Source organism: Salmo salar, chromosome 01 (assembly GCF_965601325.2).
Source record: "Salmo salar chromosome 01, fSalSal1, whole genome shotgun sequence".
In the NCBI taxonomy this organism is placed as follows: Eukaryota; Metazoa; Chordata; class Actinopteri; order Salmoniformes; family Salmonidae; genus Salmo; species Salmo salar.
In genome coordinates this window covers 154,151,804-154,177,816 of record NC_138291.1, presented here as the reverse complement: position 1 = coordinate 154,177,816, position 26,013 = coordinate 154,151,804, and the positions used below count along the sequence as shown (strand labels likewise).

The following is a 26,013-nucleotide window of genomic DNA, read 5'->3' as shown; positions in this document are numbered from 1 at the left end:
ATGGCCCAGTAGTTCTCTCAGTAACAACCCTCCCTTCTTCTCACATCTCATTGGCTGTGTCCATAACTCCCTACCTGCTCCCAGCATGCACTGGGAGTTGTGCCTGTGAGTGGTAGTGTGTGAGTAATGGACCATAGTCAGTCATCTATCAAACCCTACAGCCTCTGTCTGCTAGCCACAACACCCTACTGACCCCCAGTCTGGACCACAGCTCACATGGAAACTCTGTGTGTCACTTCAGAAAATGCATTTTGGTCAGGTGTCACCAAACTGTAAAGCCATGCTAATTAACTGAGCAATACAAACATTCACCCTAATTAACAAAGGACTGGCCTATAAAAGGAGGGAATGTCAAACACTGGGAGGTCACTGGAATTTCTGCACACAAAGGAAGGAATGCAAAGTGTTTGTGAATGTAAGTGTGTGTGTGTGTGTGTGTGTGTGTGTGTGTGTGTGTGTGTGTGTGTGTGTGTGTGTGTACACCTACTGTACATATTATCAGTCAGTAAAGAGAATATCTACCCCTTAACAATACAGTATAATCTGTGCTCTAATTACACCTACTACTGCTATTTAAGAACGGAATCACTGTTAATTCACCATCTTTTTGACTCTCGTACTGTTTTCTCACATAGACACAAACACTAGACTGGCTCCTATACTTATACTCTGTCTGACACATACCACTGACTGTCCCATTTACCTTTGATCTAATTCTGCAGAGCAGAGACTGTGGCTGTTTCCTCAGTGAATTTGTGTGTTGTTGAGCTGTTCTGTCCTGTCTGTGAGCCGGCTCCTGGGATGTGTGTGTGAGTGTATAGTGGGCCAGGTGGCCCCCTGGGGCCCGAGGCTGCTGAGAACACCTGCTGCTGTAGCCTGGAGGACTCTGCTATCCCAAGTGCCCAAGCTTGTGTAAAGCATGTTGTTTGTGGTCTTGTTATGTTATTATCCCACAATTCAAAGCAAAAGTGGAAACATACTGGGAGCAGAAACTCCTCGTGACCCATCAGTAATGCCCAGAGCACTGTAGGATGACTTTCATAATCTAATACATGTGATGTTACTACAGAAGTTGAACTATCTCCCCTGTTAAAGTGGGAACTTCCTAGAATTAAAACTTTTGCACACCTGAAGTAATGCCTTATCACAGGTACGTAGGAGAATCAACCATTCTAGTTCAAAGTGTAAACATTTCAGCAATTCTCATCGATAAGAAATAGAGGTCATTCTTCACTTGTTCAATTATTTTTCTTGTCCAGACCTACATGTGTCTGTCTGGATTATAGATTTAGGACTCCAGTCAATCTGAGAAACGTATTCTCTGTTTTCTCTGTTATCTCTGCCTCCGTCTCTCTCCTCAGAAATCCCTTTCAGCTCAGGGCCATCTCTGCCATTGAGAGAAGTGGGAGATGAATACCCCATCTTATTTATAGAATTTTGAGTAGAGTTACAGATGGCCTATATAAAACTGAATACAGTACCACATCATTTCAGTAATAGGGCCTAAGATTGGCCACTGAGCCATTGTGAGGTCTATTATCTAACGTCCAGTAAGCTTTCCCTAGCCAAGTACAGTACGGCGGTAGGATTTCTGAGGATGATTTTAAAACAGGCTTTCTCATCATGGGAGTTTCCTGTCACACAGCCATAGGGGGCAAAAGTTTTGTCTTCTAAAGAGATGATACCGTCTTTTGGGTACTGGTTTTACATCTTATTCCTGGACCATTATTTTTCCTATGTCAGTCAGAGTGAGAATCTCATCTGCTTAAACCATTAGCCAAATTGAAGAGGACAGAATTAAAGTTTGAAAATTAAGTGTCTAGAATTAAAGTAGATATTATACGCTTCCCCGGTGAGATCAACTTAAGTAGCCATGTGAGGCGTGACAGTGATATGCGGGGGGGAAAGAATATCAGGAATTAGAAGACATCAAAAGTAAATCTTACCACTCAATTAATTATGTTTCACATAAACTAAGTTAAAATTTGTTCATCAAATAGCATTTTGCTCTCAGGATACAATGTATCTGTAACTGGATCCCTCAAAAGACATACTTCAATCAGAACATCCAGCTGCTAACTATTGAGAACATGCTCCTATATGCATGGTTAATGAATACTTTCCATAAGTCTCTCCTTCATCTATGCAGGATGCAGATCTCTAGTCTTAAGCAGCTGACCTTCCATTGCTGACTGTGTAGATCCAACTAAGCTGTAATATCATGTGCCCCACGGTTATCGGCCAGACTAAACATCAGGCAGTCAGACTACAGTACGCTTCCTGTTGTTGACATTTCTCAAGGCGGCAGGTTTTCCTTGCAACTGAGTTAATGAACGTGATGCTCCCGAATGTCGCAGCGGTCTAAGGCACTGCATCTCAGTGCAAGAGGTGTCACTACAGTCCCTGGTTCGAATCCAGGCTGTATCACATCCGGCGTGATTGCGAGTCCCATAGGGCGGCGCACAATTGGCCCAGCATCGTCGGGGTAGGCCGTCATTGTAAATAAGAATTTGTTCTTAACTGACTTGCCTAGTTAAATAAAGGTTAAATGCACTCATACCTCCTGCTAAGGCATCTGTTGGGTGAGACTCACCACAGATGGAGAAAGACAGAAAACAGCTTCTAGGCTTACATTTCAAAGGAAGATGATCCAGCTATACCACCTCTCATCTTTTTCCTCTCTCTCTGTGTCTGCATCTGAGGCGGTTTATATTTAATAACACATTAATAGTAATCCAATCTTACACTGATCATGTAAAATTAAGTATGTACGACACACTCCCATGGGTGGAAACATATCCCTCGCATTAATCACTGGAGCTTCATTGTCAGAAGTTGATCCACAGAACAGACATAAATCTCTCTGCCTAATCCCGTTGAAGAGAACAGGGCAATTTACTCATCTCAACCAGAGAGAGGATGGATATGGAAAGTGATTATACTTCACCTGACCCTCCACAATGCAATACAGAGCTATTTGGAGTCTGGGTTACTGTACGCACTGTACAGACATTCATGAGTGAGGATAACCCTTATTCATTGTTTACTAAAAGTAAATTACATTCTGTCAGTCAGCATACCAGACCACAGTGCTGGCTGAGAATAGCAGTGGGGATGCCCCCCTCAGGAATATGATGAAGTGTGGCCATGGGCTTAGGTGTCACTGGATTAGGAGAGGAAGAAAGGGTCAAAGAAACCAAGGGGCCTCTTGAGTGGCGCAGCGGTCTAAGGCACTGCATTGCAGTGCTAGCTGTGTCACTACAGATCCTGGTTCGATTCCAGGCTGTGTCGCAGCCGGCCACGACTGGGAGACTCATTAGGTGGTACACAATTGGCCCAGCATCGTCCGGGTTAGGGGAGGCTTTGGCCGGCCGAGTTGTCCTTGTTCCATCGCACTCTAGCGACTCCTGTGGCTGTCCGGGCGCATGCACGCTGACATGGTTGCCAGGTGTACAGTGTTTCCTCTGACACATTGGTGAGGCTGGCTTCCAGGTTAAGTGGGCATTGTGTCCAGAAGTAGTGCAGCTTGGCTGGGTCGTGTTTCGGAGGACGCACGGCTCTTGACCTTCGCCTCTCCCGAGTCCATACGGGAGTTGCAACGATGGGACAAGACTGTAACTACCAATTGTGGAGAAAAAGGGGTGTAAAAAAAAATATATATATATATATATATTAAAAAACAATCACAGGTGCCTTGAATGAGGCAGCTCTTTTCTCCACCAATCTTGTATATTGTTGTTCAACTGTGTCTTGTTGTTGAAGACAAAACACATGATCGTTATAATGATTCTCTCTTGATTGAGAACTCTCTGTTCTTTTTCTTTAGTTGTTGTTTGGTTCCCAGGGTCTCTATTAGGATGTAACCTAAACGTCTGATAAGGTCTCTGAAGCTCTCACTTGTATTGTAATTGGCAGAGATATCAGAACATGAACTACACTGCTGTTTGGCAAAGGGCTTCAGTGTCAAAATCACGGTCTGCTCTCATGAGAGAGGGGGGGGGGGGGGGGGGGGGGGTGAGAGACAACACGGAGAGAAAGCAAGGGTAATGAGAGCGAAGCCTAGCAGCTTTTGGCAGAGATCCTAGGAAATCACTCAACACATTGCAGGTTCAAGCATGATTGTTTGAAGTTATGTTGTTTTTGTATTTGTAAATTCATTTCAGATAATAGAATGACAGCTGCTCAGTAGTAGGGCGTGTAATTAAACAACTTTGTATGCCTAACGCGTACTGCTAATTGACAGTTGTTGTCATCTCTTCAATTTTTGTCAAAGAGCAATGAACAAAAGCTTGGCATCTATTGGATTTTCCATCCATTAGACAAAACAGTTGGGATTCAATTTACATAAAAAGGAAAAGATAATACAAATGAGAGACACAATAATTACAACAATGACAAATAACTTTTATTAAATCTTTTTTTGTAGTTAGTCATAGCTGCTCCAACACATTTGTGTATTTACAAATAATGGCCTTCGTATGAAATACAGTACATTTGCAGAACATTCTGGTGAAGAGAGTTGGACCAGGGAGAGAGGGAGGGGTTACGACAGTCTGGGGAGGAGAGGACGATAGGGCTGGGATAAGAGACAGTCACTGGGGACAGGGACAGAGGACAGGGACAGAGAACAGGGACAGAGGACAGGGACAGAGGACAAAAGGAGGGCACAGTGGTGTCAGGTTCAGGCTACATGGCTACAGTAACAGGTGCCAGGTGAAGAGCTCCTCCTAACAGACTCAATTCACCCTGTAACACAACTGCATCTCATACTGTACATCAACTTTTGAATGGAAAATTACACAAGTTAACTGATTCATGACATTGTGATATGGACAGAAAACCAACACTTAACAAGCTTTACAAAATCTCCTGAATTCAGATAACAACATGGTGCTGCTGACTACTGAAGCTTCCTCTGAAACCATTGTAGTGAAGATTAAGAGGGACCACAGACAAACTAAGCATGTACAGGGACTCAAAACATTAGGCGCCTAAACCACATTTCAGATGCAAATACTACTAAGCTCTGGTCAAAAGAGGAGGGCGATGGGAGTGCAGTATGGTTCTTGAGACGAGCATGGATGGATATAGTGCACTTCCAATAGTAGAGCCCTTAACTTGGGCACTTCAACCTTCACACACACACTATAACATTGATATGTGAAAACCTTACACAAAAGATATAGACTGTAACATTGATCATGTTTCTCCTACTAAAAGACATTAAACAAATGTAATCAACCGTTTTTGATATCCAACATTGACTTTATTCTCTCACTAACAGCATTATCAATGTGTCTTTTGTTAACTGCGGTTGTCCTTCAAAGAGGTGTGAGATCCACTGCTCTAACACTACGTTATATGAGACTACAGCTGGATACACAGTATCCATGAGACAAGCTGATCCTTGTTTCCCATCATTGACTGGCTGAAGTGAATGATGTCAGTCACAATGAATTTCAGCTATTCTTATTTAAAGACTTGTTCAAACTGAATCCCACACTTGCAGCCAACAGAGGCAGAAGCTAATGTATTTCTCACTGATAGTCCATCCCCTTTACAAAGGACGTGAGTTGGTGTCAGTACACTAAATATACTGTGTATCAGACAGTGGAGGGAAATATTTACCGTGTTCCTGTGTTTGAGAAGCCCATCACTATTGATCTCAGCTGGCCCTCTCTCTCTCTCCTCATTACTCATTCCAGTCCTCTGGTGGTAAAATTACCTCTGGGCTGAACAGGACACCTCTCTCTCCCTGCTAGTGAACCTATCCAGAGGCTGAACAGGACACCTCTCTCTCCCTGCTAGTGAACCTATCCAGAGGCTGAACAGGACACCTCTCTCTCCCTGCTAGTGAACCTATCCAGAGGCTGAACAGGACACCTCTCTCTCCCTGCTAGTGAACCTATCCAGAGGCTGAACAGGACACCTCTCTCTCCCTGCTAGTGAACCTATCCAGAGGCTGAACAGGACACCTCTCTCTCCCTGCTAGTGAACCTATCCAGAGGCTGAACAGGACACCTCTCTCTCCCTGCTAGTGAACCTATCCAGAGGCTGAACAGGACACCTTCTCTTCCTCACTCTCTCTCATCTCTCGTTCTCCCTCCTGGTGGTCGATTTTTCTCATTCCAGAAATAACTAGTGCATGGCCCCCCAGCATGTGGTCTGCTTGGACACCGCTCCGCACGACATCAAAGACACGGCTAAATCACACTAGAGCTGCAGCTGCTACAGATGAAACTAACGTTGCCACAACCTACCTTCAACTTTAGGAGAAACGTTGGACCTGTTGGGACGTGTGGGTTGATCATCACTGAATGGTCGCTAACCTATCAATATCAATGAAAGTTTTTGCTGTTTGCTTGAGGAAAAACTCAAGAATATTACTAAGAACATAATTGAAACTAATCGTACTAGTTATAGAGTCATCCCTGAACTTTTTGTTTATGTACAGTACATAATTGTAATTTTGTAGAGGTTATGACAATGTTGAAATGAAGTAGTGGATGGTAATATGGGCTGACTTGTTAGGACACATACAGTTTGTGTTTACTGTTACAGGGAAGAAACACAGTTATAACACACATTCTTACACCCTGATACAACATCCAACTATGTCCTCTCCCCTGAACTCTGTTAGATAAAAACAATGAGTCCAAGCCCAGATATTACATGTGTATGAAATATAACCACACCTTTCCAAAATAAAAAGAGAGACTGGTGCTTTTAAGTGGTGGGATGTTTTGGGCTTGTCTCTGCAGTAGTTACAGTGACTGAACCAGAACAATCATCAGAAAAGGGAAAGAGCACTCAACAATAAATAGGAAAATACATTTGCCTGACAAAATACCATATCAACTCCCACGCTCCTCGCAAATATACACCCGTGTTGGCTGCTAAATTTGAATTACGTGATTCATTTAAAAAATACATGAATCGATCACTAATTCCCCTAAAAGGACACAAATTACTAAACATGAGTGCTTCTTTTTTTCCGGTTCAGCTAAGATCGTTCACTCCCAGTCTCTGAATCATCAAATCCAACCCCCATCTCATGAACTTCTAATGGACTCTTCAAAGGCAAGAAAATAACAGAGCCCCCTCCCCTTGGCAACAGGACTTCTCCAAGCAACAACCATGGCTCTGGATCCTTGTTTCACCATTGATTGGCCAGCATGCCTTGTCCTCATTTGATTGGCCAGTATGTCTTGGCCTCATGTGATTGGCCAGTATTCCTTTGCTTCATTGCCATTGGCTGACACAAGCCATCTTCAAATTATCATAGTTATTCGCTGTAAGACTTCATCATATTCTCAATCAAAGTCCTTTGGGGGCTTGAAAAAAAGTTATTTTTAGTAGTTCTTGTTCCGTTGTTTCATCTTGCAAAAGGTATGGTGGGACCACAGAGGCGAGAGTGATTGTGTGTGTGTGTGCGTGTGCGTGTGCGTGTGTGTGTGTGTGTGTGTGTGTGTGTGTGTGTGTGTGTGTGTGTGTGTGTGTGTGTGTGTGTGTGTGTTTGTGTGTGTGTGTGTGTGTTTGTGTGTGTGTGTGTGTGTGTGTGTGTGTGTGTGTGTGTGTGTGTGTGTGTGTGTGTGTGTGTGTGTGCGTGCGTGCGTGCGTGAGCGTGTGAACGTGAGAGAGAGAGAGAGAGGTGGTGGGGACAGCAAATTCACTGGGATACTATGACCTTCAAATATTAACATCTACAGGAAAGTAAAATGACAAAATGAGAGTCAAAAAGGCTTTTGGCATCTTAACTCCCCAAAGCAAAGTTTATAAAAAGGTCTTCCCCCTTAGAAGTCCACCTCTCCCCGGCACTCAGACTGTCTTTTAAAAAGTGCACCTTGGGGGTTGTATGGTCCAGTCAGGGCAAGTCCACTCCGCCCTGTCTAAAACCCTCAGGCTGGGCGCTATAAAGACAAGATGGCTGCACAGAGAACCAGGGTGGAGGTGACCAGCAGGCCGGTGGTCTGAACCCGGCCCACCGAGTTGACGTCACCTCGGGACGGCTCGGCTGATTCGTGACTGGTATCATCTAGATGGAGGAAGAAAGGAGGGAGAGAGGAGGAGATAAGAATCCCTGAGACGTCAAGAGATATCATCATTTAGCTGCAACGACTGAAACATTAATGTATGAAATGGAGTGGTGGCTTTGTCATTCCATCAACTTTCTATGTGACTGACTTATCCATTCAGTTGGTACAATGGGAAAATATGAGCCCCTTCGGAATTCTGTATCAGGAAATATAATTTGTCATACCCGGGTACACAGACACTCTCAAGCATGCAGGCAGGCACGTACCCCTACACACAGTTTATAGAGTCTTACAAACCTCTTGGTTCTAGGGAATTGTCCACCCTCTCATTGACGTCAAAGACCCGATCGTGAACACTGACAGTTTTCACACAATTGTCTGCAACAAAAGGAAAGAGTGGGACGTGAACATTCACAGCGAGCCCAAGATTGATATTCGACTCTCACACAATGCATTAAAAGTTTTTTCACAGTTTGAAAGAAATAGAAAATAGAATGTTCTTTCAGAAATCCACTTACTTGCTGGTCTGACGAACACCTTCAGTCGAAGGCAACTTCTCCTTCCATTGTCAGCAACGGTGGATGCTGTGAAAACATTTCAGTTATGTTAGGAACAATGCTTACGTACTTTAATGCTAACAGCAAATAACCGAGAGCTATTCTGTACAGACATACGTCAAACAGAGAGCTATCACACCCCAAACAAGGTGAAAATTCCACTGACTTAAAGGTTCTCAACGGATGCAATTTGTGATAAATGTCTGTCAACCAATGCCTGAAACACATCTTTCTATTGGCTATTGAGTGAGGGCAACATCTGCACCTGAGACTTCCATTAGCTTTAAATAACAAAAACACATGCTCCCGAGTAACATCCACATCTGCTACTCAAACTTCCATTGGTTAAAAGAACAGTCTGCACCTGCTACTCAAACTTCTATTGGCTCCAAATTTCATCCACCTCTGCAACACAGAAATCGATTGGCTCAGAGTAACATCACCATCTGCAATGAAGTATTTGATTGGCTGCAGAGGCCATCAACACCTGCCACTGGGTTCTATTAGCAGTAAAGTAGCACAACCCTGCTACACAGACGTCAACTGTGGATAACTGGAATATGACAGCTGCTTCACTAAATCTCAATGGTGGCAAGTCACTTCAACTCAGGCCGCTCCAACTTCTGACCTGTCAACAACTAGACAATGTCACCTAGGACATAGTCACCAAACTAGACTGCGGCGGTTTCATATTGTGTGATGTCTTGACAAGCAATAGTTCTGAAGTCCCTATCCCTCTTCTATACAGAAAGTAGGTTGTGACTGAGATCTTGTTCTTGTTGCTAGTTTGACAGACTCCGACCTGTGCTTGTATTCATCCATAGAATGGCTCTGTTCTTCTCCCACCCCACCCAGACTGACTCTATAGAATGGCTCTGTTCTTCTCCCACCCCACCCAGAAAGACTATAGAATGGCTCTGTTCTTCTCCCACCCCACCCAGACTGACTATAGAATGGCTCTGTTCTTCTCCCACCCCACCCAGACTGACTCTATAGAATGGCTCTGTTCTTCTCCCACCCCACCCAGACTGACTCTATAGAATGGCTCTGTTCTTCTCCCACCCCACCCAGAAAGACTATAGAATGGCTCTGTTCTTCTCCCACCCCACCCAGACTGACTCTATAGAATGGCTCTGTTCTTCTCCCACCCCACCCAGAAAGACTATAGAATGGCTCTGTTCTTCTCCCACCCCACCCAGACTGACTATAGAATGGCTCTGTTCTTCTCCCACCCCACCCAGACTGACTCTATAGAATGGCTCTGTTCTTCTCCCACCCCACCCAGACTGACTATAGAATGGCTCTGTTCTTCTCCCACCCCACCCAGACTGACTCTATAGAATGGCTCTGTTCTTCTCCCACCCCACCCAGACTGACTCTATAGAATGGTTCTGTTCTTCTCCCACCCCACCCAGACTGACTCTATAGAATGGTTCTGTTCTTCTCCCACCCCACCCAGACTGACTCTATAGAATGGCTCTGTTCTTCTCCCACCCCACCCAGAAAGACTATAGAATGGCTCTGTTCTTCTCCCACCCCACCCAGACTGACTCTATAGAATGGCTCTGTTCTTCTCCCACCCCACCCAGACTGACTCTATAGAATGGCTCTGTGGGCCTCTGTGTTCTGACATCATTTCCTGGCCTGCCTGGGGTCTCAAGCTGCTCTTAATCTAGTCATAAACCCCCACCCACCACTCAGGGCACCATAATGCTGTGTGTGTGTGTGTGTGTGTGTGTGTGTGTGTGTGTGTGTGTGTGTGTGTGTGTGTGTGTGTGTGTGTGTGTGTGTGTGTGTGTGTGTGTGTGTGTGTGTGTGTGTGTGTGTGTGTGTGGAGAGAGAGAGAGAGAGAGAGAGCGAGAGGCAGTTTGTCCTATAGTCTATCCCCTATCCTGAGATTATCTTCTTCAAGCAACAGTCATCGAAAAAAAGTCTACAAATACAACAGGACAATGGATGAAGATACTCCAAACGTTTAGAATTTAAAAAATCCATCAGATATTGACAAAGCACATAATGTAACGCGTGTCGTGTGTGGAGGACCAAGACGCAACAGGGAAGTGTATACTCATCTTCTCTTTTTAATATATAAGAAGGAGAAACAAAATAAACACGTATACAATTAACAGAAACGACACTAACAGTTCTGTCAGGTGACAAACACAAAACAGAATACAAAACAAGAACATAAATCAAAAACCCCGGAACACATAAATACAACACCCCTCTAAGTACACACACACCCCGAACCATATAAAACAAATACCCCCTGCCACGTCCTGACCAAACTACAATAACCAATAACCCCTATTACTGGTCAGGACGTGACACATAACACATTTTACTCGTACGGACAAATAACGAGTTCAGGGATTTTGGTGGGAATTCAGGTATTCAATTTATTGTGAAACAAATATTACAATGCACTCAAATATACAATGTCTTATTGTATCAGGTATTTTTTAAATATTTTGTGTTAAAATAAAGAAAATTATATATGCCTCATTTGCATAAATTCTAATCAAATCAAATTGTATTTGTTTTAAGAAAAATACATGATTAGAATGTATTTACTAAAATAAACTGAAGTAAAAAAAAGGAAATAGAAAAATAACAAATAATGAATGAGCAACAATAACATAACAGTAACTAGGCTAAAAACAGAGAGTACTTCATTAACATCAAGGGGTTGAACAGGGCTGCAACCACCAAACACCTGCTCTGTGTACCCTACCTGCTCTGTCAACCCTACCTGTACTCACCTGCTCTGTCAACCCTACCTGTACTCACCTGCACTGTTTACCCTACCTGTACTCACCTGCACTGTCTACACTACCTGTACTCACCTGCACTGTCTACCCTACCTGTACTCACCTGCACTGTCTACACTACCCGTACTCACCTGCACTGTCTACCCTACCTGTACTCACCTGCACTGTCTACACTACCTGTACTCACCTGCACTGTCTACCCTACCTGTACTCACCTGCACTGTCTACACTACCTGTACTCACCTGCACTGTCTACCCTACCTGTACTCACCTGCACTGTCTACACTACCTGTACTCACCTGCTCTGTCAACCCTACCTGTACTCACCTGCACTGTTTACCCTACCTGTACTCACCTGCACTGTCTACACTACCTGTACTCACCTGCACTGTCTACACTACCTGTACTCACCTGCACTGTCTACACTACCCGTACTCACCTGCACTGTTTACCCTACCTGTACTCACCTGCACTGTCTACCCTACCTGTACTCACCTGCTCTGTCAACCCTACCTGTACTCACCTGCACTGTTTACCCTACCTGTACTCACCTGCACTGTCTACACTACCTGTACTCACCTGCACTGTTTACCCTACCTGTACTCACCTGCACTGTCTACACTACCTGTACTCACCTGCACTGTCTACCCTACCTGTACTCACCTGCACTGTTTACCCTACCTGTACTCACCTGCACTGTTTACCCTACCTGTACTCACCTGCACTGTCTACACTACCCGTACTCACCTGCACTGTTTACCCTACCTGTACTCACCTGCACTGTCTACCCTACCTGTAATCACCTGCTCTGTCTACACTAACTGTACTCACCTGCTCTGTCTACCCTACCTGTACTCACCTGCTCTGTCTACACTAACTGTACTCACCTGCACCTACTACCCTACCTATACTCACCTGCACTGTCTACCCTACCTGTACTCACCTGCACTGTCTACCCTACCTGTACTCACCTGCACCTACTACCCTACCTATACTCACCTGCACTGTCTACCCTACCTGTACTCACCTGCACTGTCTACCCTACCTGTACTCACCTGCACTGTTTACCATACCTGTACTCACCTGCACTGTCTACACTACCTGTACTCACCTGCACTGTCTACCCTACCTATACTCACCAGCACTGTCTACACTACCCGTACTCACCTGCTCTGTCTACCCTACCTGTACTCACCTGCTCTGTCTACACTACCTGTACTCACCTGCACTGTCTACCCTACCTATACTCACCAGCACTGTCTACACTACCCGTACTCACCTGCTCTGTCTACCCTACCTGTACTCACCTGCTCTGTCTACACTACCTGTACTCACCTGCTCTGTCTACCCTACCTGTACTCACCTGCTCTGTCTACCCTACCTGTACTCACCTGCTATGTCACCCTACCTGTACTCACCTGCTCTGTCCACCCTACCTGTACTCACCTGCTATGTCTACCCTACCTGTACTCACCTGCACTGTCTACACTACCTGTACTCACCTGCTCTGTCTACACTACCTGTACTCACCTGCACTGTCTACACTACCTGTACTCTCCTACACTGTCTACCCTACCTGCACTCACCTGCACTGTCTACCCTACCTGTTCTCACCAGCTCTGTCCACCCTACCTGTACTCACCTGCACTGTCTACACTACCTGTACTCACCTGCACTGTTTACCCTACCTGTACTCACCTGCTCTGTCTACCCTACCTGTACTCACCTGCTCTGTCTACCATACCTGTACTCACCTGCTCTGTTACCCTACCTGTACTCACCTGCACTGTCTACCCTACCTGTACTCACCTGCACTGTCTACCCTACCGGTACTCACCTGCACTGTCAACCCTACCTGTACTCACCTGCTCTGTCTACACTACCTGTACTCACCTGCACTGTCTACACTACCTGTACTCACCTGCTTTGTCCACCCTACCTGTACTCACCTGCACTGTCTACCCTACCTGTACTCACCTGCTCTATTTACCCTACCTGTGCTCACCTGCACTGTCTACACTACCTGTACTCACCTGCACTGTCTACACTACCTGTACTCTCCTACACTGTCTACCCTACCTGCACTCACCTGCACTGTCTACCCTACCTGTTCTCACCAGCTCTGTCCACCCTACCTGTACTCACCTGCACTGTCTACACTACCTGTACTCACCTGCACTGTTTACCCTACCTGTACTCACCTGCTCTGTCTACCCTACCTGTACTCACCTGCTCTGTCTACCATACCTGTACTCACCTGCACTGTCTACACTACCTGTACTCACCTGCACTGTTTACCCTACCTGTACTCACCTGCTCTGTTACCCTACCTGTACTCACCTGCACTGTCTACCCTACCTGTACTCACCTGCACTGTCTACCCTACCGGTACTCACCTGCACTGTCAACCCTACCTGTACTCACCTGCTCTGTCTACACTACCTGTACTCACCTGCACTGTCTACACTACCTGTACTCACCTGCTTTGTCCACCCTACCTGTACTCACCTGCTATGTCTACCCTACCTGTACTCACCTGCACTGTCTACACTACCTGTACTCACCTGCTCTGTTTACCCTACCTGTACTCACCTGCTCTGTCCACCCTACCTGTACTCACCTGCTCTGTTTACCCTACCTGTACTCACCTGCACTGTCTACACTACCTGTACTCACCTGCTCTGTCCACCCTACCTGTACTCACATTCTATGTCTACCCTACCTGTACTCACCTGCACTGTCTACACTACCTGTACTCACCTGCTCTGTTTACCCTACCCGTACTCACCTGCACTGTCTACACTACCCGTACTCACCTGCACTGTCTACCCTACCTGTACTCACCTGCACTGTTTACCATACCTGTACTCACCTGCACTGTCTACACTACCTGTACTCACCTGCACTGTCTACCCTACCTATACTCACCAGCACTGTCTACACTACCCGTACTCACCTGCTCTGTCTACCCTACCTGTACTCACCTGCTCTGTCTACACTACCTGTACTCACCTGCACTGTCTACCCTACCTATACTCACCAGCACTGTCTACACTACCCGTACTCACCTGCTCTGTCTACCCTACCTGTACTCACCTGCTCTGTCTACACTACCTGTACTCACCTGCTCTGTCTACCCTACCTGTACTCACCTGCTCTGTCTACCCTACCTGTACTCACCTGCTATGTCACCCTACCTGTACTCACCTGCTCTGTCCACCCTACCTGTACTCACCTGCTATGTCTACCCTACCTGTACTCACCTGCACTGTCTACACTACCTGTACTCACCTGCTCTGTCTACACTACCTGTACTCACCTGCTCTGTCTACACTACCTGTACTCACCTGCACTGTCTACCCTACCTGTACACACCTGCACTGTCTACACTACATGTACTCACCTGCACTGTCCACCCTACCTGTACTCACCTGCACTGTCTACCCTACCTGTACTCACCTGCTCTATTTACCCTACCTGTGCTCACCTGCACTGTCTACACTACCTGTACTCACCTGCACTGTCTACACTACCTGTACTCTCCTACACTGTCTACCCTACCTGCACTCACCTGCACTGTCTACCCTACCTGTTCTCACCAGCTCTGTCCACCCTACCTGTACTCACCTGCACTGTCTACACTACCTGTACTCACCTGCACTGTTTACCCTACCTGTACTCACCTGCTCTGTCTACCCTACCTGTACTCACCTGCTCTGTCTACCATACCTGTACTCACCTGCTCTGTTACCCTACCTGTACTCACCTGCACTGTCTACCCTACCTGTACTCACCTGCACTGTCTACCCTACCGGTACTCACCTGCACTGTCAACCCTACCTGTACTCACCTGCTCTGTCTACACTACCTGTACTCACCTGCACTGTCTACACTACCTGTACTCACCTGCTTTGTCCACCCTACCTGTACTCACCTGCACTGTCTACCCTACCTGTACTCACCTGCTCTATTTACCCTACCTGTGCTCACCTGCACTGTCTACACTACCTGTACTCACCTGCACTGTCTACACTACCTGTACTCTCCTACACTGTCTACCCTACCTGCACTCACCTGCACTGTCTACCCTACCTGTTCTCACCAGCTCTGTCCACCCTACCTGTACTCACCTGCACTGTCTACACTACCTGTACTCACCTGCACTGTTTACCCTACCTGTACTCACCTGCTCTGTCTACCCTACCTGTACTCACCTGCTCTGTCTACCATACCTGTACTCACCTGCACTGTCTACACTACCTGTACTCACCTGCACTGTTTACCCTACCTGTACTCACCTGCTCTGTTACCCTACCTGTACTCACCTGCACTGTCTACCCTACCTGTACTCACCTGCACTGTCTACCCTACCGGTACTCACCTGCACTGTCAACCCTACCTGTACTCACCTGCTCTGTCTACACTACCTGTACTCACCTGCACTGTCTACACTACCTGTACTCACCTGCTTTGTCCACCCTACCTGTACTCACCTGCTATGTCTACCCTACCTGTACTCACCTGCACTGTCTACACTACCTGTACTCACCTGCTCTGTTTACCCTACCTGTACTCACCTGCTCTGTCCACCCTACCTGTACTCACCTGCTCTGTTTACCCTACCTGTACTCACCTGCACTGTCTACACTACCTGTACTCACCTGCTCTGTCCACCCTACCTGTACTCACATTCTATGTCTACCCTACCTGTACTCACCTGCACTGTCTACACTACCTGTACTCACCTGCTCTGTTTACCCTACCCGTACTCACCTGCACTGTCTACACTACCCGTACTCACCTGCTCTGTCCACCCTACCTGTACTCACATTCTATGTCTACCCTACCTGTACTCACCTGCACTGTCTACACTACCTGTACTCACCTGCTCTGTTTACCCTACCCGTACTCACCTGCACTGTCTACACTACCCGTACTCACCTGCACTGTCTACCCTACCTGTACTCACCTGCACTGTTTACCATACCTGTACTCACCTGCACTGTCTACACTACCTGTACTCACCTGCACTGTCTACCCTACCTATACTCACCAGCACTGTCTACACTACCCGTACTCACCTGCTCTGTCTACCCTACCTGTACTCACCTGCTCTGTCTACACTACCTGTACTCACCTGCACTGTCTACCCTACCTATACTCACCAGCACTGTCTACACTACCCGTACTCACCTGCTCTGTCTACCCTACCTGTACTCACCTGCTCTGTCTACACTACCTGTACTCACCTGCTCTGTCTACCCTACCTGTACTCACCTGCTCTGTCTACCCTACCTGTACTCACCTGCTATGTCACCCTACCTGTACTCACCTGCTCTGTCCACCCTACCTGTACTCACCTGCTATGTCTACCCTACCTGTACTCACCTGCACTGTCTACACTACCTGTACTCACCTGCTCTGTCTACACTACCTGTACTCACCTGCTCTGTCTACACTACCTGTACTCACCTGCACTGTCTACCCTACCTGTACACACCTGCACTGTCTACACTACATGTACTCACCTGCACTGTCCACCCTACCTGTACTCACCTGCACTGTCTACCCTACCTGTACTCACCTGCTCTATTTACCCTACCTGTGCTCACCTGCACTGTCTACACTACCTGTACTCACCTGCACTGTCTACACTACCTGTACTCTCCTACACTGTCTACCCTACCTGCACTCACCTGCACTGTCTACCCTACCTGTTCTCACCAGCTCTGTCCACCCTACCTGTACTCACCTGCACTGTCTACACTACCTGTACTCACCTGCACTGTTTACCCTACCTGTACTCACCTGCTCTGTCTACCCTACCTGTACTCACCTGCTCTGTCTACCATACCTGTACTCACCTGCTCTGTTACCCTACCTGTACTCACCTGCACTGTCTACCCTACCTGTACTCACCTGCACTGTCTACCCTACCGGTACTCACCTGCACTGTCAACCCTACCTGTACTCACCTGCTCTGTCTACACTACCTGTACTCACCTGCACTGTCTACACTACCTGTACTCACCTGCTTTGTCCACCCTACCTGTACTCACCTGCACTGTCTACCCTACCTGTACTCACCTGCTCTATTTACCCTACCTGTGCTCACCTGCACTGTCTACACTACCTGTACTCACCTGCACTGTCTACACTACCTGTACTCTCCTACACTGTCTACCCTACCTGCACTCACCTGCACTGTCTACCCTACCTGTTCTCACCAGCTCTGTCCACCCTACCTGTACTCACCTGCACTGTCTACACTACCTGTACTCACCTGCACTGTTTACCCTACCTGTACTCACCTGCTCTGTCTACCCTACCTGTACTCACCTGCTCTGTCTACCATACCTGTACTCACCTGCACTGTCTACACTACCTGTACTCACCTGCACTGTTTACCCTACCTGTACTCACCTGCTCTGTTACCCTACCTGTACTCACCTGCACTGTCTACCCTACCTGTACTCACCTGCACTGTCTACCCTACCGGTACTCACCTGCACTGTCAACCCTACCTGTACTCACCTGCTCTGTCTACACTACCTGTACTCACCTGCACTGTCTACACTACCTGTACTCACCTGCTTTGTCCACCCTACCTGTACTCACCTGCTATGTCTACCCTACCTGTACTCACCTGCACTGTCTACACTACCTGTACTCACCTGCTCTGTTTACCCTACCTGTACTCACCTGCTCTGTCCACCCTACCTGTACTCACCTGCTCTGTTTACCCTACCTGTACTCACCTGCACTGTCTACACTACCTGTACTCACCTGCTCTGTCCACCCTACCTGTACTCACATTCTATGTCTACCCTACCTGTACTCACCTGCACTGTCTACACTACCTGTACTCACCTGCTCTGTTTACCCTACCCGTACTCACCTGCACTGTCTACACTACCCGTACTCACCTGCACTGTGTACACTACCTATACTCACCTGCACTGTCTACCCTACCTGTACTCACCTGCACTGTCTACACTACCTGTACTCACCTGCTCTGTTTACCCTACCTGCACTCACCTGTTCTGTCTACCCTACCTGTACTCACCTGCTCTGTCCACCCTACCTGTACTCACCTGCTCTGTCTACCCTACCTGTACTCACCTGTTCTGTCTACCCTACCTGTACTCACCTGCTCTATCTACCCTACCTGTACTCACCTGCTCTGTCCACCCTACCTGTACTCACCTGCTCTGTCCACCCTACCTGTACTCACCTGCACTGTCTACCCTACCTGTACTCACCTGCTCTGTTTACCCTACCTGCACTCACCTGCTCTGTCTACCCTACCTGTACTCACCTGCTCTGTCCACCCTACCTGTACTCACCTGCTCTGTCTACCCTACCTGTACTCACCTGCTCTGTTTACCCTACCTGTACTCACCTGTTCTGTCTACCCTACCTGTACTCACCTGCTCTGTCCACCCTACCTGTACTCACCTGTTCTGTCTACCCTACCTGTACTCACCTGCTCTGTCTACCCTACCTATACTCACCTGCTCTGTCTACCCTACCTGTACTCACCTGCTCTGTCCACCCTACCTGTACTCACCTGCTCTGTCCACCCTACCTGTACTCACCTGCTCTGTCCACCCTACCTGTACTCACCTGCTCTGTCTACCCTACCTGTACACACCTGTTCTGTCTACCCTACCTGTACTCACCTGCTCTGTCCACCCTACCTGTACTCACCTGCTCTGTCTACCCTGCATGTACTCGCCTGCTCTGTCTACCCTACCTGTACTCACCTGCTCTGTCTACCCTACCTGTACTCACCAGCACTGTCTACACTACCTGTACTCACCTGCACTGTCCACCCTACCTGTACTCACCTGCACTGTCTACACTACCTGTACTCACCTGCACTGTCTACCCTACCTGTACTCACCTGCTCTGTCTACACTACCTGTACTCACCTGCTCTGTCTACACTACATGTACTCACCTGCTCTGTCTACCCTACCTGTTCTCACCTGCTCTGTCTACCCTACCTGCACTCACCTGCACTGTCTACACTACCTGTACTCACCTGCACTGTCTACACTACCTGCACTTACCTGCTCTGTCTACACTACCTGTTCTCACCTGCTCTGTCTACCCTACCTGTACTCACCTGCACTGTCTACACTACCCGTACTCACCTGCACTGTCTACCCTACCTGTACTCACCTGCTCTGTGTACACTACCTGTACTCACCTGCACTGTCTACACTACCTGTACTCAACTGCTCTGTCTACCCTACCTGTACTCACCTGCTCTGTCTACCATACCTGTACTCACCTGCACTGTCTACACTACCTGTACTCACCTGCACTGTCTACTCTACCTGCACTCACGTGCACTGTCCACCCTACCTGTACTCACCTGCACTGTCTACCCTACCTGTACTCACCTGCACTGTCTACCCTACCTGCACTCACGTGCACTGTCAACCCTACCTGTACTCACCTGCACTGTCTACCCTACCTGTACTCACCTGCACTGTCTACCCTACCTGCACTCACGTGCACTGTCTACCCTACCTGCACTCACGTGCACTGTCTAGACTGCCTCATGAATTAATGTTGTTGTCACGTTCTGTTTCATGTGTGCTAATAGCAGTGTGTCAATAGCAGGATACCCTCGGATTAAAAATCAACATGCTTGGCTCCATATTACACCTATCTATACATACTCTACATTGTTTGTGAGATCAGACATAATATCACTATAATCTGAGTGTTCATTTTCGGAAGTTGCTTTCATTTCAGTGCATCTCATTTGTATGCATTTCAACTGTATTAAATTATTACTTTATAAAATTCCACCCATCAAAATAAAGTTATCTTTCTTGTGATGTAAGTGTTAAGATGGTGCATTAACTCCCTGACAAAGCTTTATTGTTCTCATAAATGCAACGGAAGACTATGTATTCCATTGAGCCCATTTCAGCCATTACCGGTGTGTTTGGCAGGTAATTACAAACATTTCCGCAGTCGTAACGTTAATGGAAATAAACGACAGGCACACGCAAGAGTATAAAGGAGTTGCAGGAGTGAAATGAAAGCAATAAATCCAGCGAGATTTAAGTGACAAGTGGATTTTGCACCCCCAAACACAGGAAATAGGCTGAAAAAGACAGATCCTCAGGTGGGTGGGGCATGGTCCCAGTGAATGATTATTATTCCCAGTGAATGATACTGGCAGTAAATTCCAGATAAAAACTAGCCTTGTCAGTATTTCCACAGTGGAAGACTGGGCTTCCCATTTCAAAGCACTTAGCGTGACTATGAAACAAGATAAAAATTGTCTTTAAAACTTGATGATGAGAGAAAAAAACAGCCAGGGGTGTCAATCATGACTCTTCTGTCTGTGTCAGCAAGTATCGTGTAACTTACCTCACACCCCTACAGTGGCAGGCACACAGGCCAGACTGCACTAGCTCCCTTTCCATTCACAGACAGACAGACAGACAGACAGACAGACAGACAGACAGACAGACAGACAGACAGACAGACAGACAGACAGACAGACAGACAGACAGACAGACAGACAGACAGACAGACAGACAGAGTCTGGGCTCCACAACACACACCACACATCCAATAAACTGCTTTTGAAGGACTCTGCCTCACGCGCTGCGACACTGGATCTGTGGTTAGTCATGCCATGCAGCCCAGCAGAGGAAACTAGGAGGGCAGAGTAGATGGACTGGAGGACAGTAAACCTCATGCAGACACTCAGAGTATACAAATAAACAACAAATTCAGAAAACATCCTCTCATGGTACCCGTGTGGCTCAGTTGGTAGAGCATGGTGTTTGCAACGCCAGGGTTGTGGGTTTGATTCCCACGAGGGACCAGTACGGAAAGGGGAAAAAAAAAAAAAAATGGATGAAATGTATGCATTCACTACTGTAAGTCGTCTGCTAAATGCCTAAAATGTAAATGTGAAAAAAATGAACACACACCATCCTATGAATGTGTTGCAGATGCTCACACACACACACATTTATTTTGACCTTTAACCTTTACTTAACTAGGCAAGTCAGTTAAGAACAAATTCTTATTTACAATGATGGCCTACACCAGCCAAACCCAGACAACACTGGGCCAATTGTGCGCCATCCTATGGAACTCCCAATAACAGCCAGTTGTGATACAGCCTGGATTCAAACCAGGGTGTCTGTAGTGACGCCTCTAGAACTGAGATGCAGTGCCTTAGACCACTGCACCACTCAGGAGCACAGACATACGCAGCACCAGACACACACAGACATACACAACACCAGACACACACAGACATACACAACACCAGACACACACAGACATACACAACACCAGACACACACAGACATACGCAGCACCAGACACACACAGACATACACACACAGACATACAGAACACCAGACACACACAGACATACACAACACCAGACACACACAGACATACGCAACACCAGACACACACAGACATACACAACACCAGACACACACAGACATACACAACACCAGACACACACACAGACATACACACACAGACATACACAACACCAGACACACACAGACATACACACACAGACATACACAACACCAGACACACACAGACATACACAACACCAGACACACACAGACATACACAACACCAGACACACACAGACATACACAACACCAGACACACACAGACATACGCAACACCAGACACACACAGACATACACACACAGACATACGCAACACCAGCAACACACAGACATACGCAACACCAGACACACACAGACATACACAACACCAGACACACACAGACATACACAACACCAGACACACACAGACATACACAACACCAGACACACACAGACATACACACACAGACATACACAACACCAGACACACACAGACATACACAACACCAGACACACACAGACATACACAACACCAGACACACACAGACATACACAACACCAGACACACACAGACATACACAACACCAGACACACACAGACATACGCAACACCAGACACACACAGACATACACAACACCAGACACACACAGACATACGCAACACCAGACACACACAGACATACGCAACACCAGACACACACAGACATACGCAACACCAGACACACACAGACATACGCAACACCAGACACACACAGACATACACAACACCAGACACACACAGACATACGCAACACCAGACACACACAGACATACGCAACACCAGACACACACAGACATACGCAACACCAGACGCACACAGACATACGCAACACCAGACACACACAGACATACACAACACCAGACACACACAGACATACACAACACCAGACACACACAGACATACACAACACCAGACAAAAGCTAGGGGCTCAGATGCCGTGTAACTTAAGTCTGAACAGGGTTCATCTCATTATCTATGTAGATCTTCAGACTGTATCTACGGAGCAGGACCTGGGCTTTTGAAGCCAGGGCTTTACAGCAGACAGTCATCCCCAGACACACAGGGAGAGCCAGACTCTCAACTGTCTCCCCAGAAAATTGGATTTCTATCCCCTGAGATTAGGATCAGACTTCCCTATTGGCTCTATTAGAAAAACATGCAGCGCTAAGCCTGGGAGAAGCCTGGGTTCACATCCAGACATCAGGACAGGCTGAACTCTGACCCCCCCAGGCCACCCCTTCTGATCCCCCTGATGGCTTCCTGCAGGCGTCTGTCTGCCAGACGGGCGGAGACCCAGAGCCAACCAACCGCAGGTGTCATCCATTTGATTTAACCCACCCGTTCCTCTCTTCTCCTGCGGGGTTAACTATCCACAGGGGGGACCAAGGGGTGTCTGTCTGTTGTTGGCGCTGAGTCGTTGACACCAGCACACATCAATTCCCAAACATTTTACTTACTTGTTGCAAGTTCACAGCTCCATTGTCCAATAGTGTTAGAACATGTGCTAGTATTGTCTAATAATGTAACTCTTTTGTTATACTTGACAGATCAGACACATGCAATGTGATACTGAAACGAATATCACATGGTTTATTGTGAGATATCCAGCTTTTCTGGAACTACATAGAGGGACAAGAGTTCAGAGGATGTTGGAGTAGATTAGTGTACACCTCAGTATGTTCCCTGGGGTGTGATTACGTACCCCTCTGTTTGTTATTTCATCTTCCTCTCAATGTTCTGGGTGAAAAACAGCCTCTTTCCTGAGTGAATCTCTAACTGTCTAACAGTTGATCTCTAACTGTTGTCAAGGAGGGAAATGCCTTTAGGCCGTGTGGCCTGTCTCTCTTTCTCTTTCTCTCTCCCTTAGTTTCACTGTAAAAGCCCTACTGTATATATACTTGATGGCTATTTAGACATCTTGGCTCTCCTATTTGCACATTAAACAGTCTGATAGACATCCTAAGGTAAAGTCCATTACCTACTCACAGATATACACAGAAGCCCCACACCACCCTTTGTATATTCAATCCAGTAGAATAACATCCTAGGACATTAGGCAAATCAGTAGATCATGTGTCTTTAAGGACTGGCGATTCGTCAGGCATCTTGGGTATGAGGCATGCGGCTGAGGCCGGGGCTGATGCTAGTCAGGAGTGGGCCTAAGTGAAGCCATCTCTGTAGGGGGAAGGAGACATATTGTATCCTAGCAGGCCACCCCTTGCTGTCTCCTATTTAGTCTCAACTCTCTGCTCTGTAGGGCTCCGACTCCTCTTGTAAAAACATGGCTTCAGATGCTTGTGTTCAAGAGGCCTTCTCACAAGCAGCAGAAAGCTGAGCCTGGCGAGTTTGTAACAAAGACTCTTCAGAGGGAGACCACGAGAACGGAGATGTTTTCCCCTCTTGCAAAACAAAGTTCTACTTCGCTACTGTTTCCCCGTTGTCAGTTCCATGGATGGACTCAAAAAAATGTTTTCTCAAATCATCTAAGTATGTTCTGTTCTGCCCAAGTAGCCTGAGCTCACAAAATACTGTGTTAACTCTCCACTGATGTCATAAATGTCCATACCATGCAGGATAACTGTGGTAGCCCTCTGTCTCTCTCTCTGCCTTTAAGCGAAGCATTCATGTATCCCATATCATATTACTGTAGTAACAACAGTGTTAACTCAGTTTGTTGGGGCATGGTGCTTGCAACAGCAGAGCTGTTGGTTTGATTCCTGCATGGAGCATACTTTATACTGAATGCTTTTGTTAACTTGGTTTATTTGAATATAAGCATGTGCTAAATTACCATAAAGATATCAATAATTAAATTTACTCACAGATGTAGTAGTACTCTCTGCCGGAGCGGAACTCGAAGCCCAAAGAGAAGGGGGTGAAGAGCTGGAACTTCTCTGAGAACTTCAGGGGTCCGTTTGGGGAATGGGGCCTGTTACACTCCCAGCGTTTGAAGCCCTTGGCCGTGTGGTCACAGGAGCTGTAGCCGTCGTAGTTGACCATGTAGAGGACGTAGCGCTCCATTCGCTCTTCAGGGACATAGTCCAGGTAGTGGGGACAGAAGACGTCCAGGTAGTCATTTATACACACGTCGATGTGGTAGTCACCCCGGTAGAACCTGAAAGGAAAGCAGAGAGGTTCTGAGTAAGATTCTTCAAGACTACAACATCTAATAGTACTGATACTAACATGCATTTCCATGATTCTACCTTTCTGGACGTCACTGATCTAACACTATAGGGCAGGTATAAGCAAGGGCTTCATTGTGTAACTCTCATCTACTGTATCTAGTCATGTCAGATCAGTGGTGTCTTCAAGTAGGGGAGTATCATAAGATGCATACTAAAAGTATGTGAACTAGAGCCCTAGACGAGAGAAAATGTAACCAGATGTGTCTGACAGAGACACTGCAGACTGATCTACAGAAGACACATCTACGTCCTACTATCTAGTTTTGTTTACAGGATCCCACCATGTCATTCTCAATCCTCTCACTGCTCTAGAGCGGGCGCTCAAACCTCTCCTCTACCACCAGCCAAAAAGTATCTTACGACAGACTGCTAGTCAGTCATAAGCCACATATCAATGTTTGGGCTGCGATGACTTATGAGAGTGCTGAAATTAAAGTCCCCCAGCGCCAAAGTCCAAATCCTGTGGTTAGCACGGGCCTTTGGCAGATTTATGAGGATCCCTCAAAAGAGGGAAATTTTCATTAGACCAATATGACATGCTGATGGAGGAGACCCGGTGGAATCTCTCTCAGCGCTGGGAAAAAAGTGTGTTTCTCAAGGCCCCAGAAACAGCCCCAACCAGATTCACATGGAGCTTCAGGGTAAACCGAGCGGCCCTCCAGAGGAAGGAGGACATCAGCCAGATATGCCAGGTATTCATTCCTGGGGGGTGATGCGAAACACATATTCCCATAGGCCATATACGGTTGCATTTCTGATGCGTTTATTGGAGACAGATTGGTTTAGGTTGGCCAGTGCATCTCAGAGTCGCTAATGGCCGAGCTTGGTATCACTGACATACTGCGGATGTCTTCAATACTCCACCTCTGTTCATTGACACACTGGGGCCAGGGGAACAGGCTGGGGACCGTTACTGTGCATACTGTGCGGTGATGATTCGATACGGATGAACTCACTCGCACTCCGTGGGAGGTTTCTCAGTGTAAGGACTGAGATTCACTGACCCAGGAGCAGATCTTACACGCA

General features: G+C 46.9%; 1 protein-coding gene across 1 annotated transcript in view; it reads right to left on the bottom strand.

Moving 5' to 3' along the window:
• Window positions 1-4,383: 4,383 nt before the first annotated feature.
• The window catches only part of LOC106566624 (ephrin-A5b), a 74,721-nt gene continuing 53,091 nt past the window's right edge, over window positions 4,384-26,013 (bottom strand). Inside the window, exons 2-5 of the mRNA XM_014134837.3 lie at window positions 24,622-24,914; window positions 8,555-8,620; window positions 8,334-8,414; window positions 4,384-8,035 (exon numbers count right to left, since the gene is read on the bottom strand). Coding sequence (XP_013990312.1) covers window positions 7,911-8,035; window positions 8,334-8,414; window positions 8,555-8,620; window positions 24,622-24,914 — 565 coding nt within the window. The 3' untranslated portion in view covers window positions 4,384-7,910. The remainder of the gene's footprint in view (window positions 8,036-8,333; window positions 8,415-8,554; window positions 8,621-24,621; window positions 24,915-26,013) is intronic.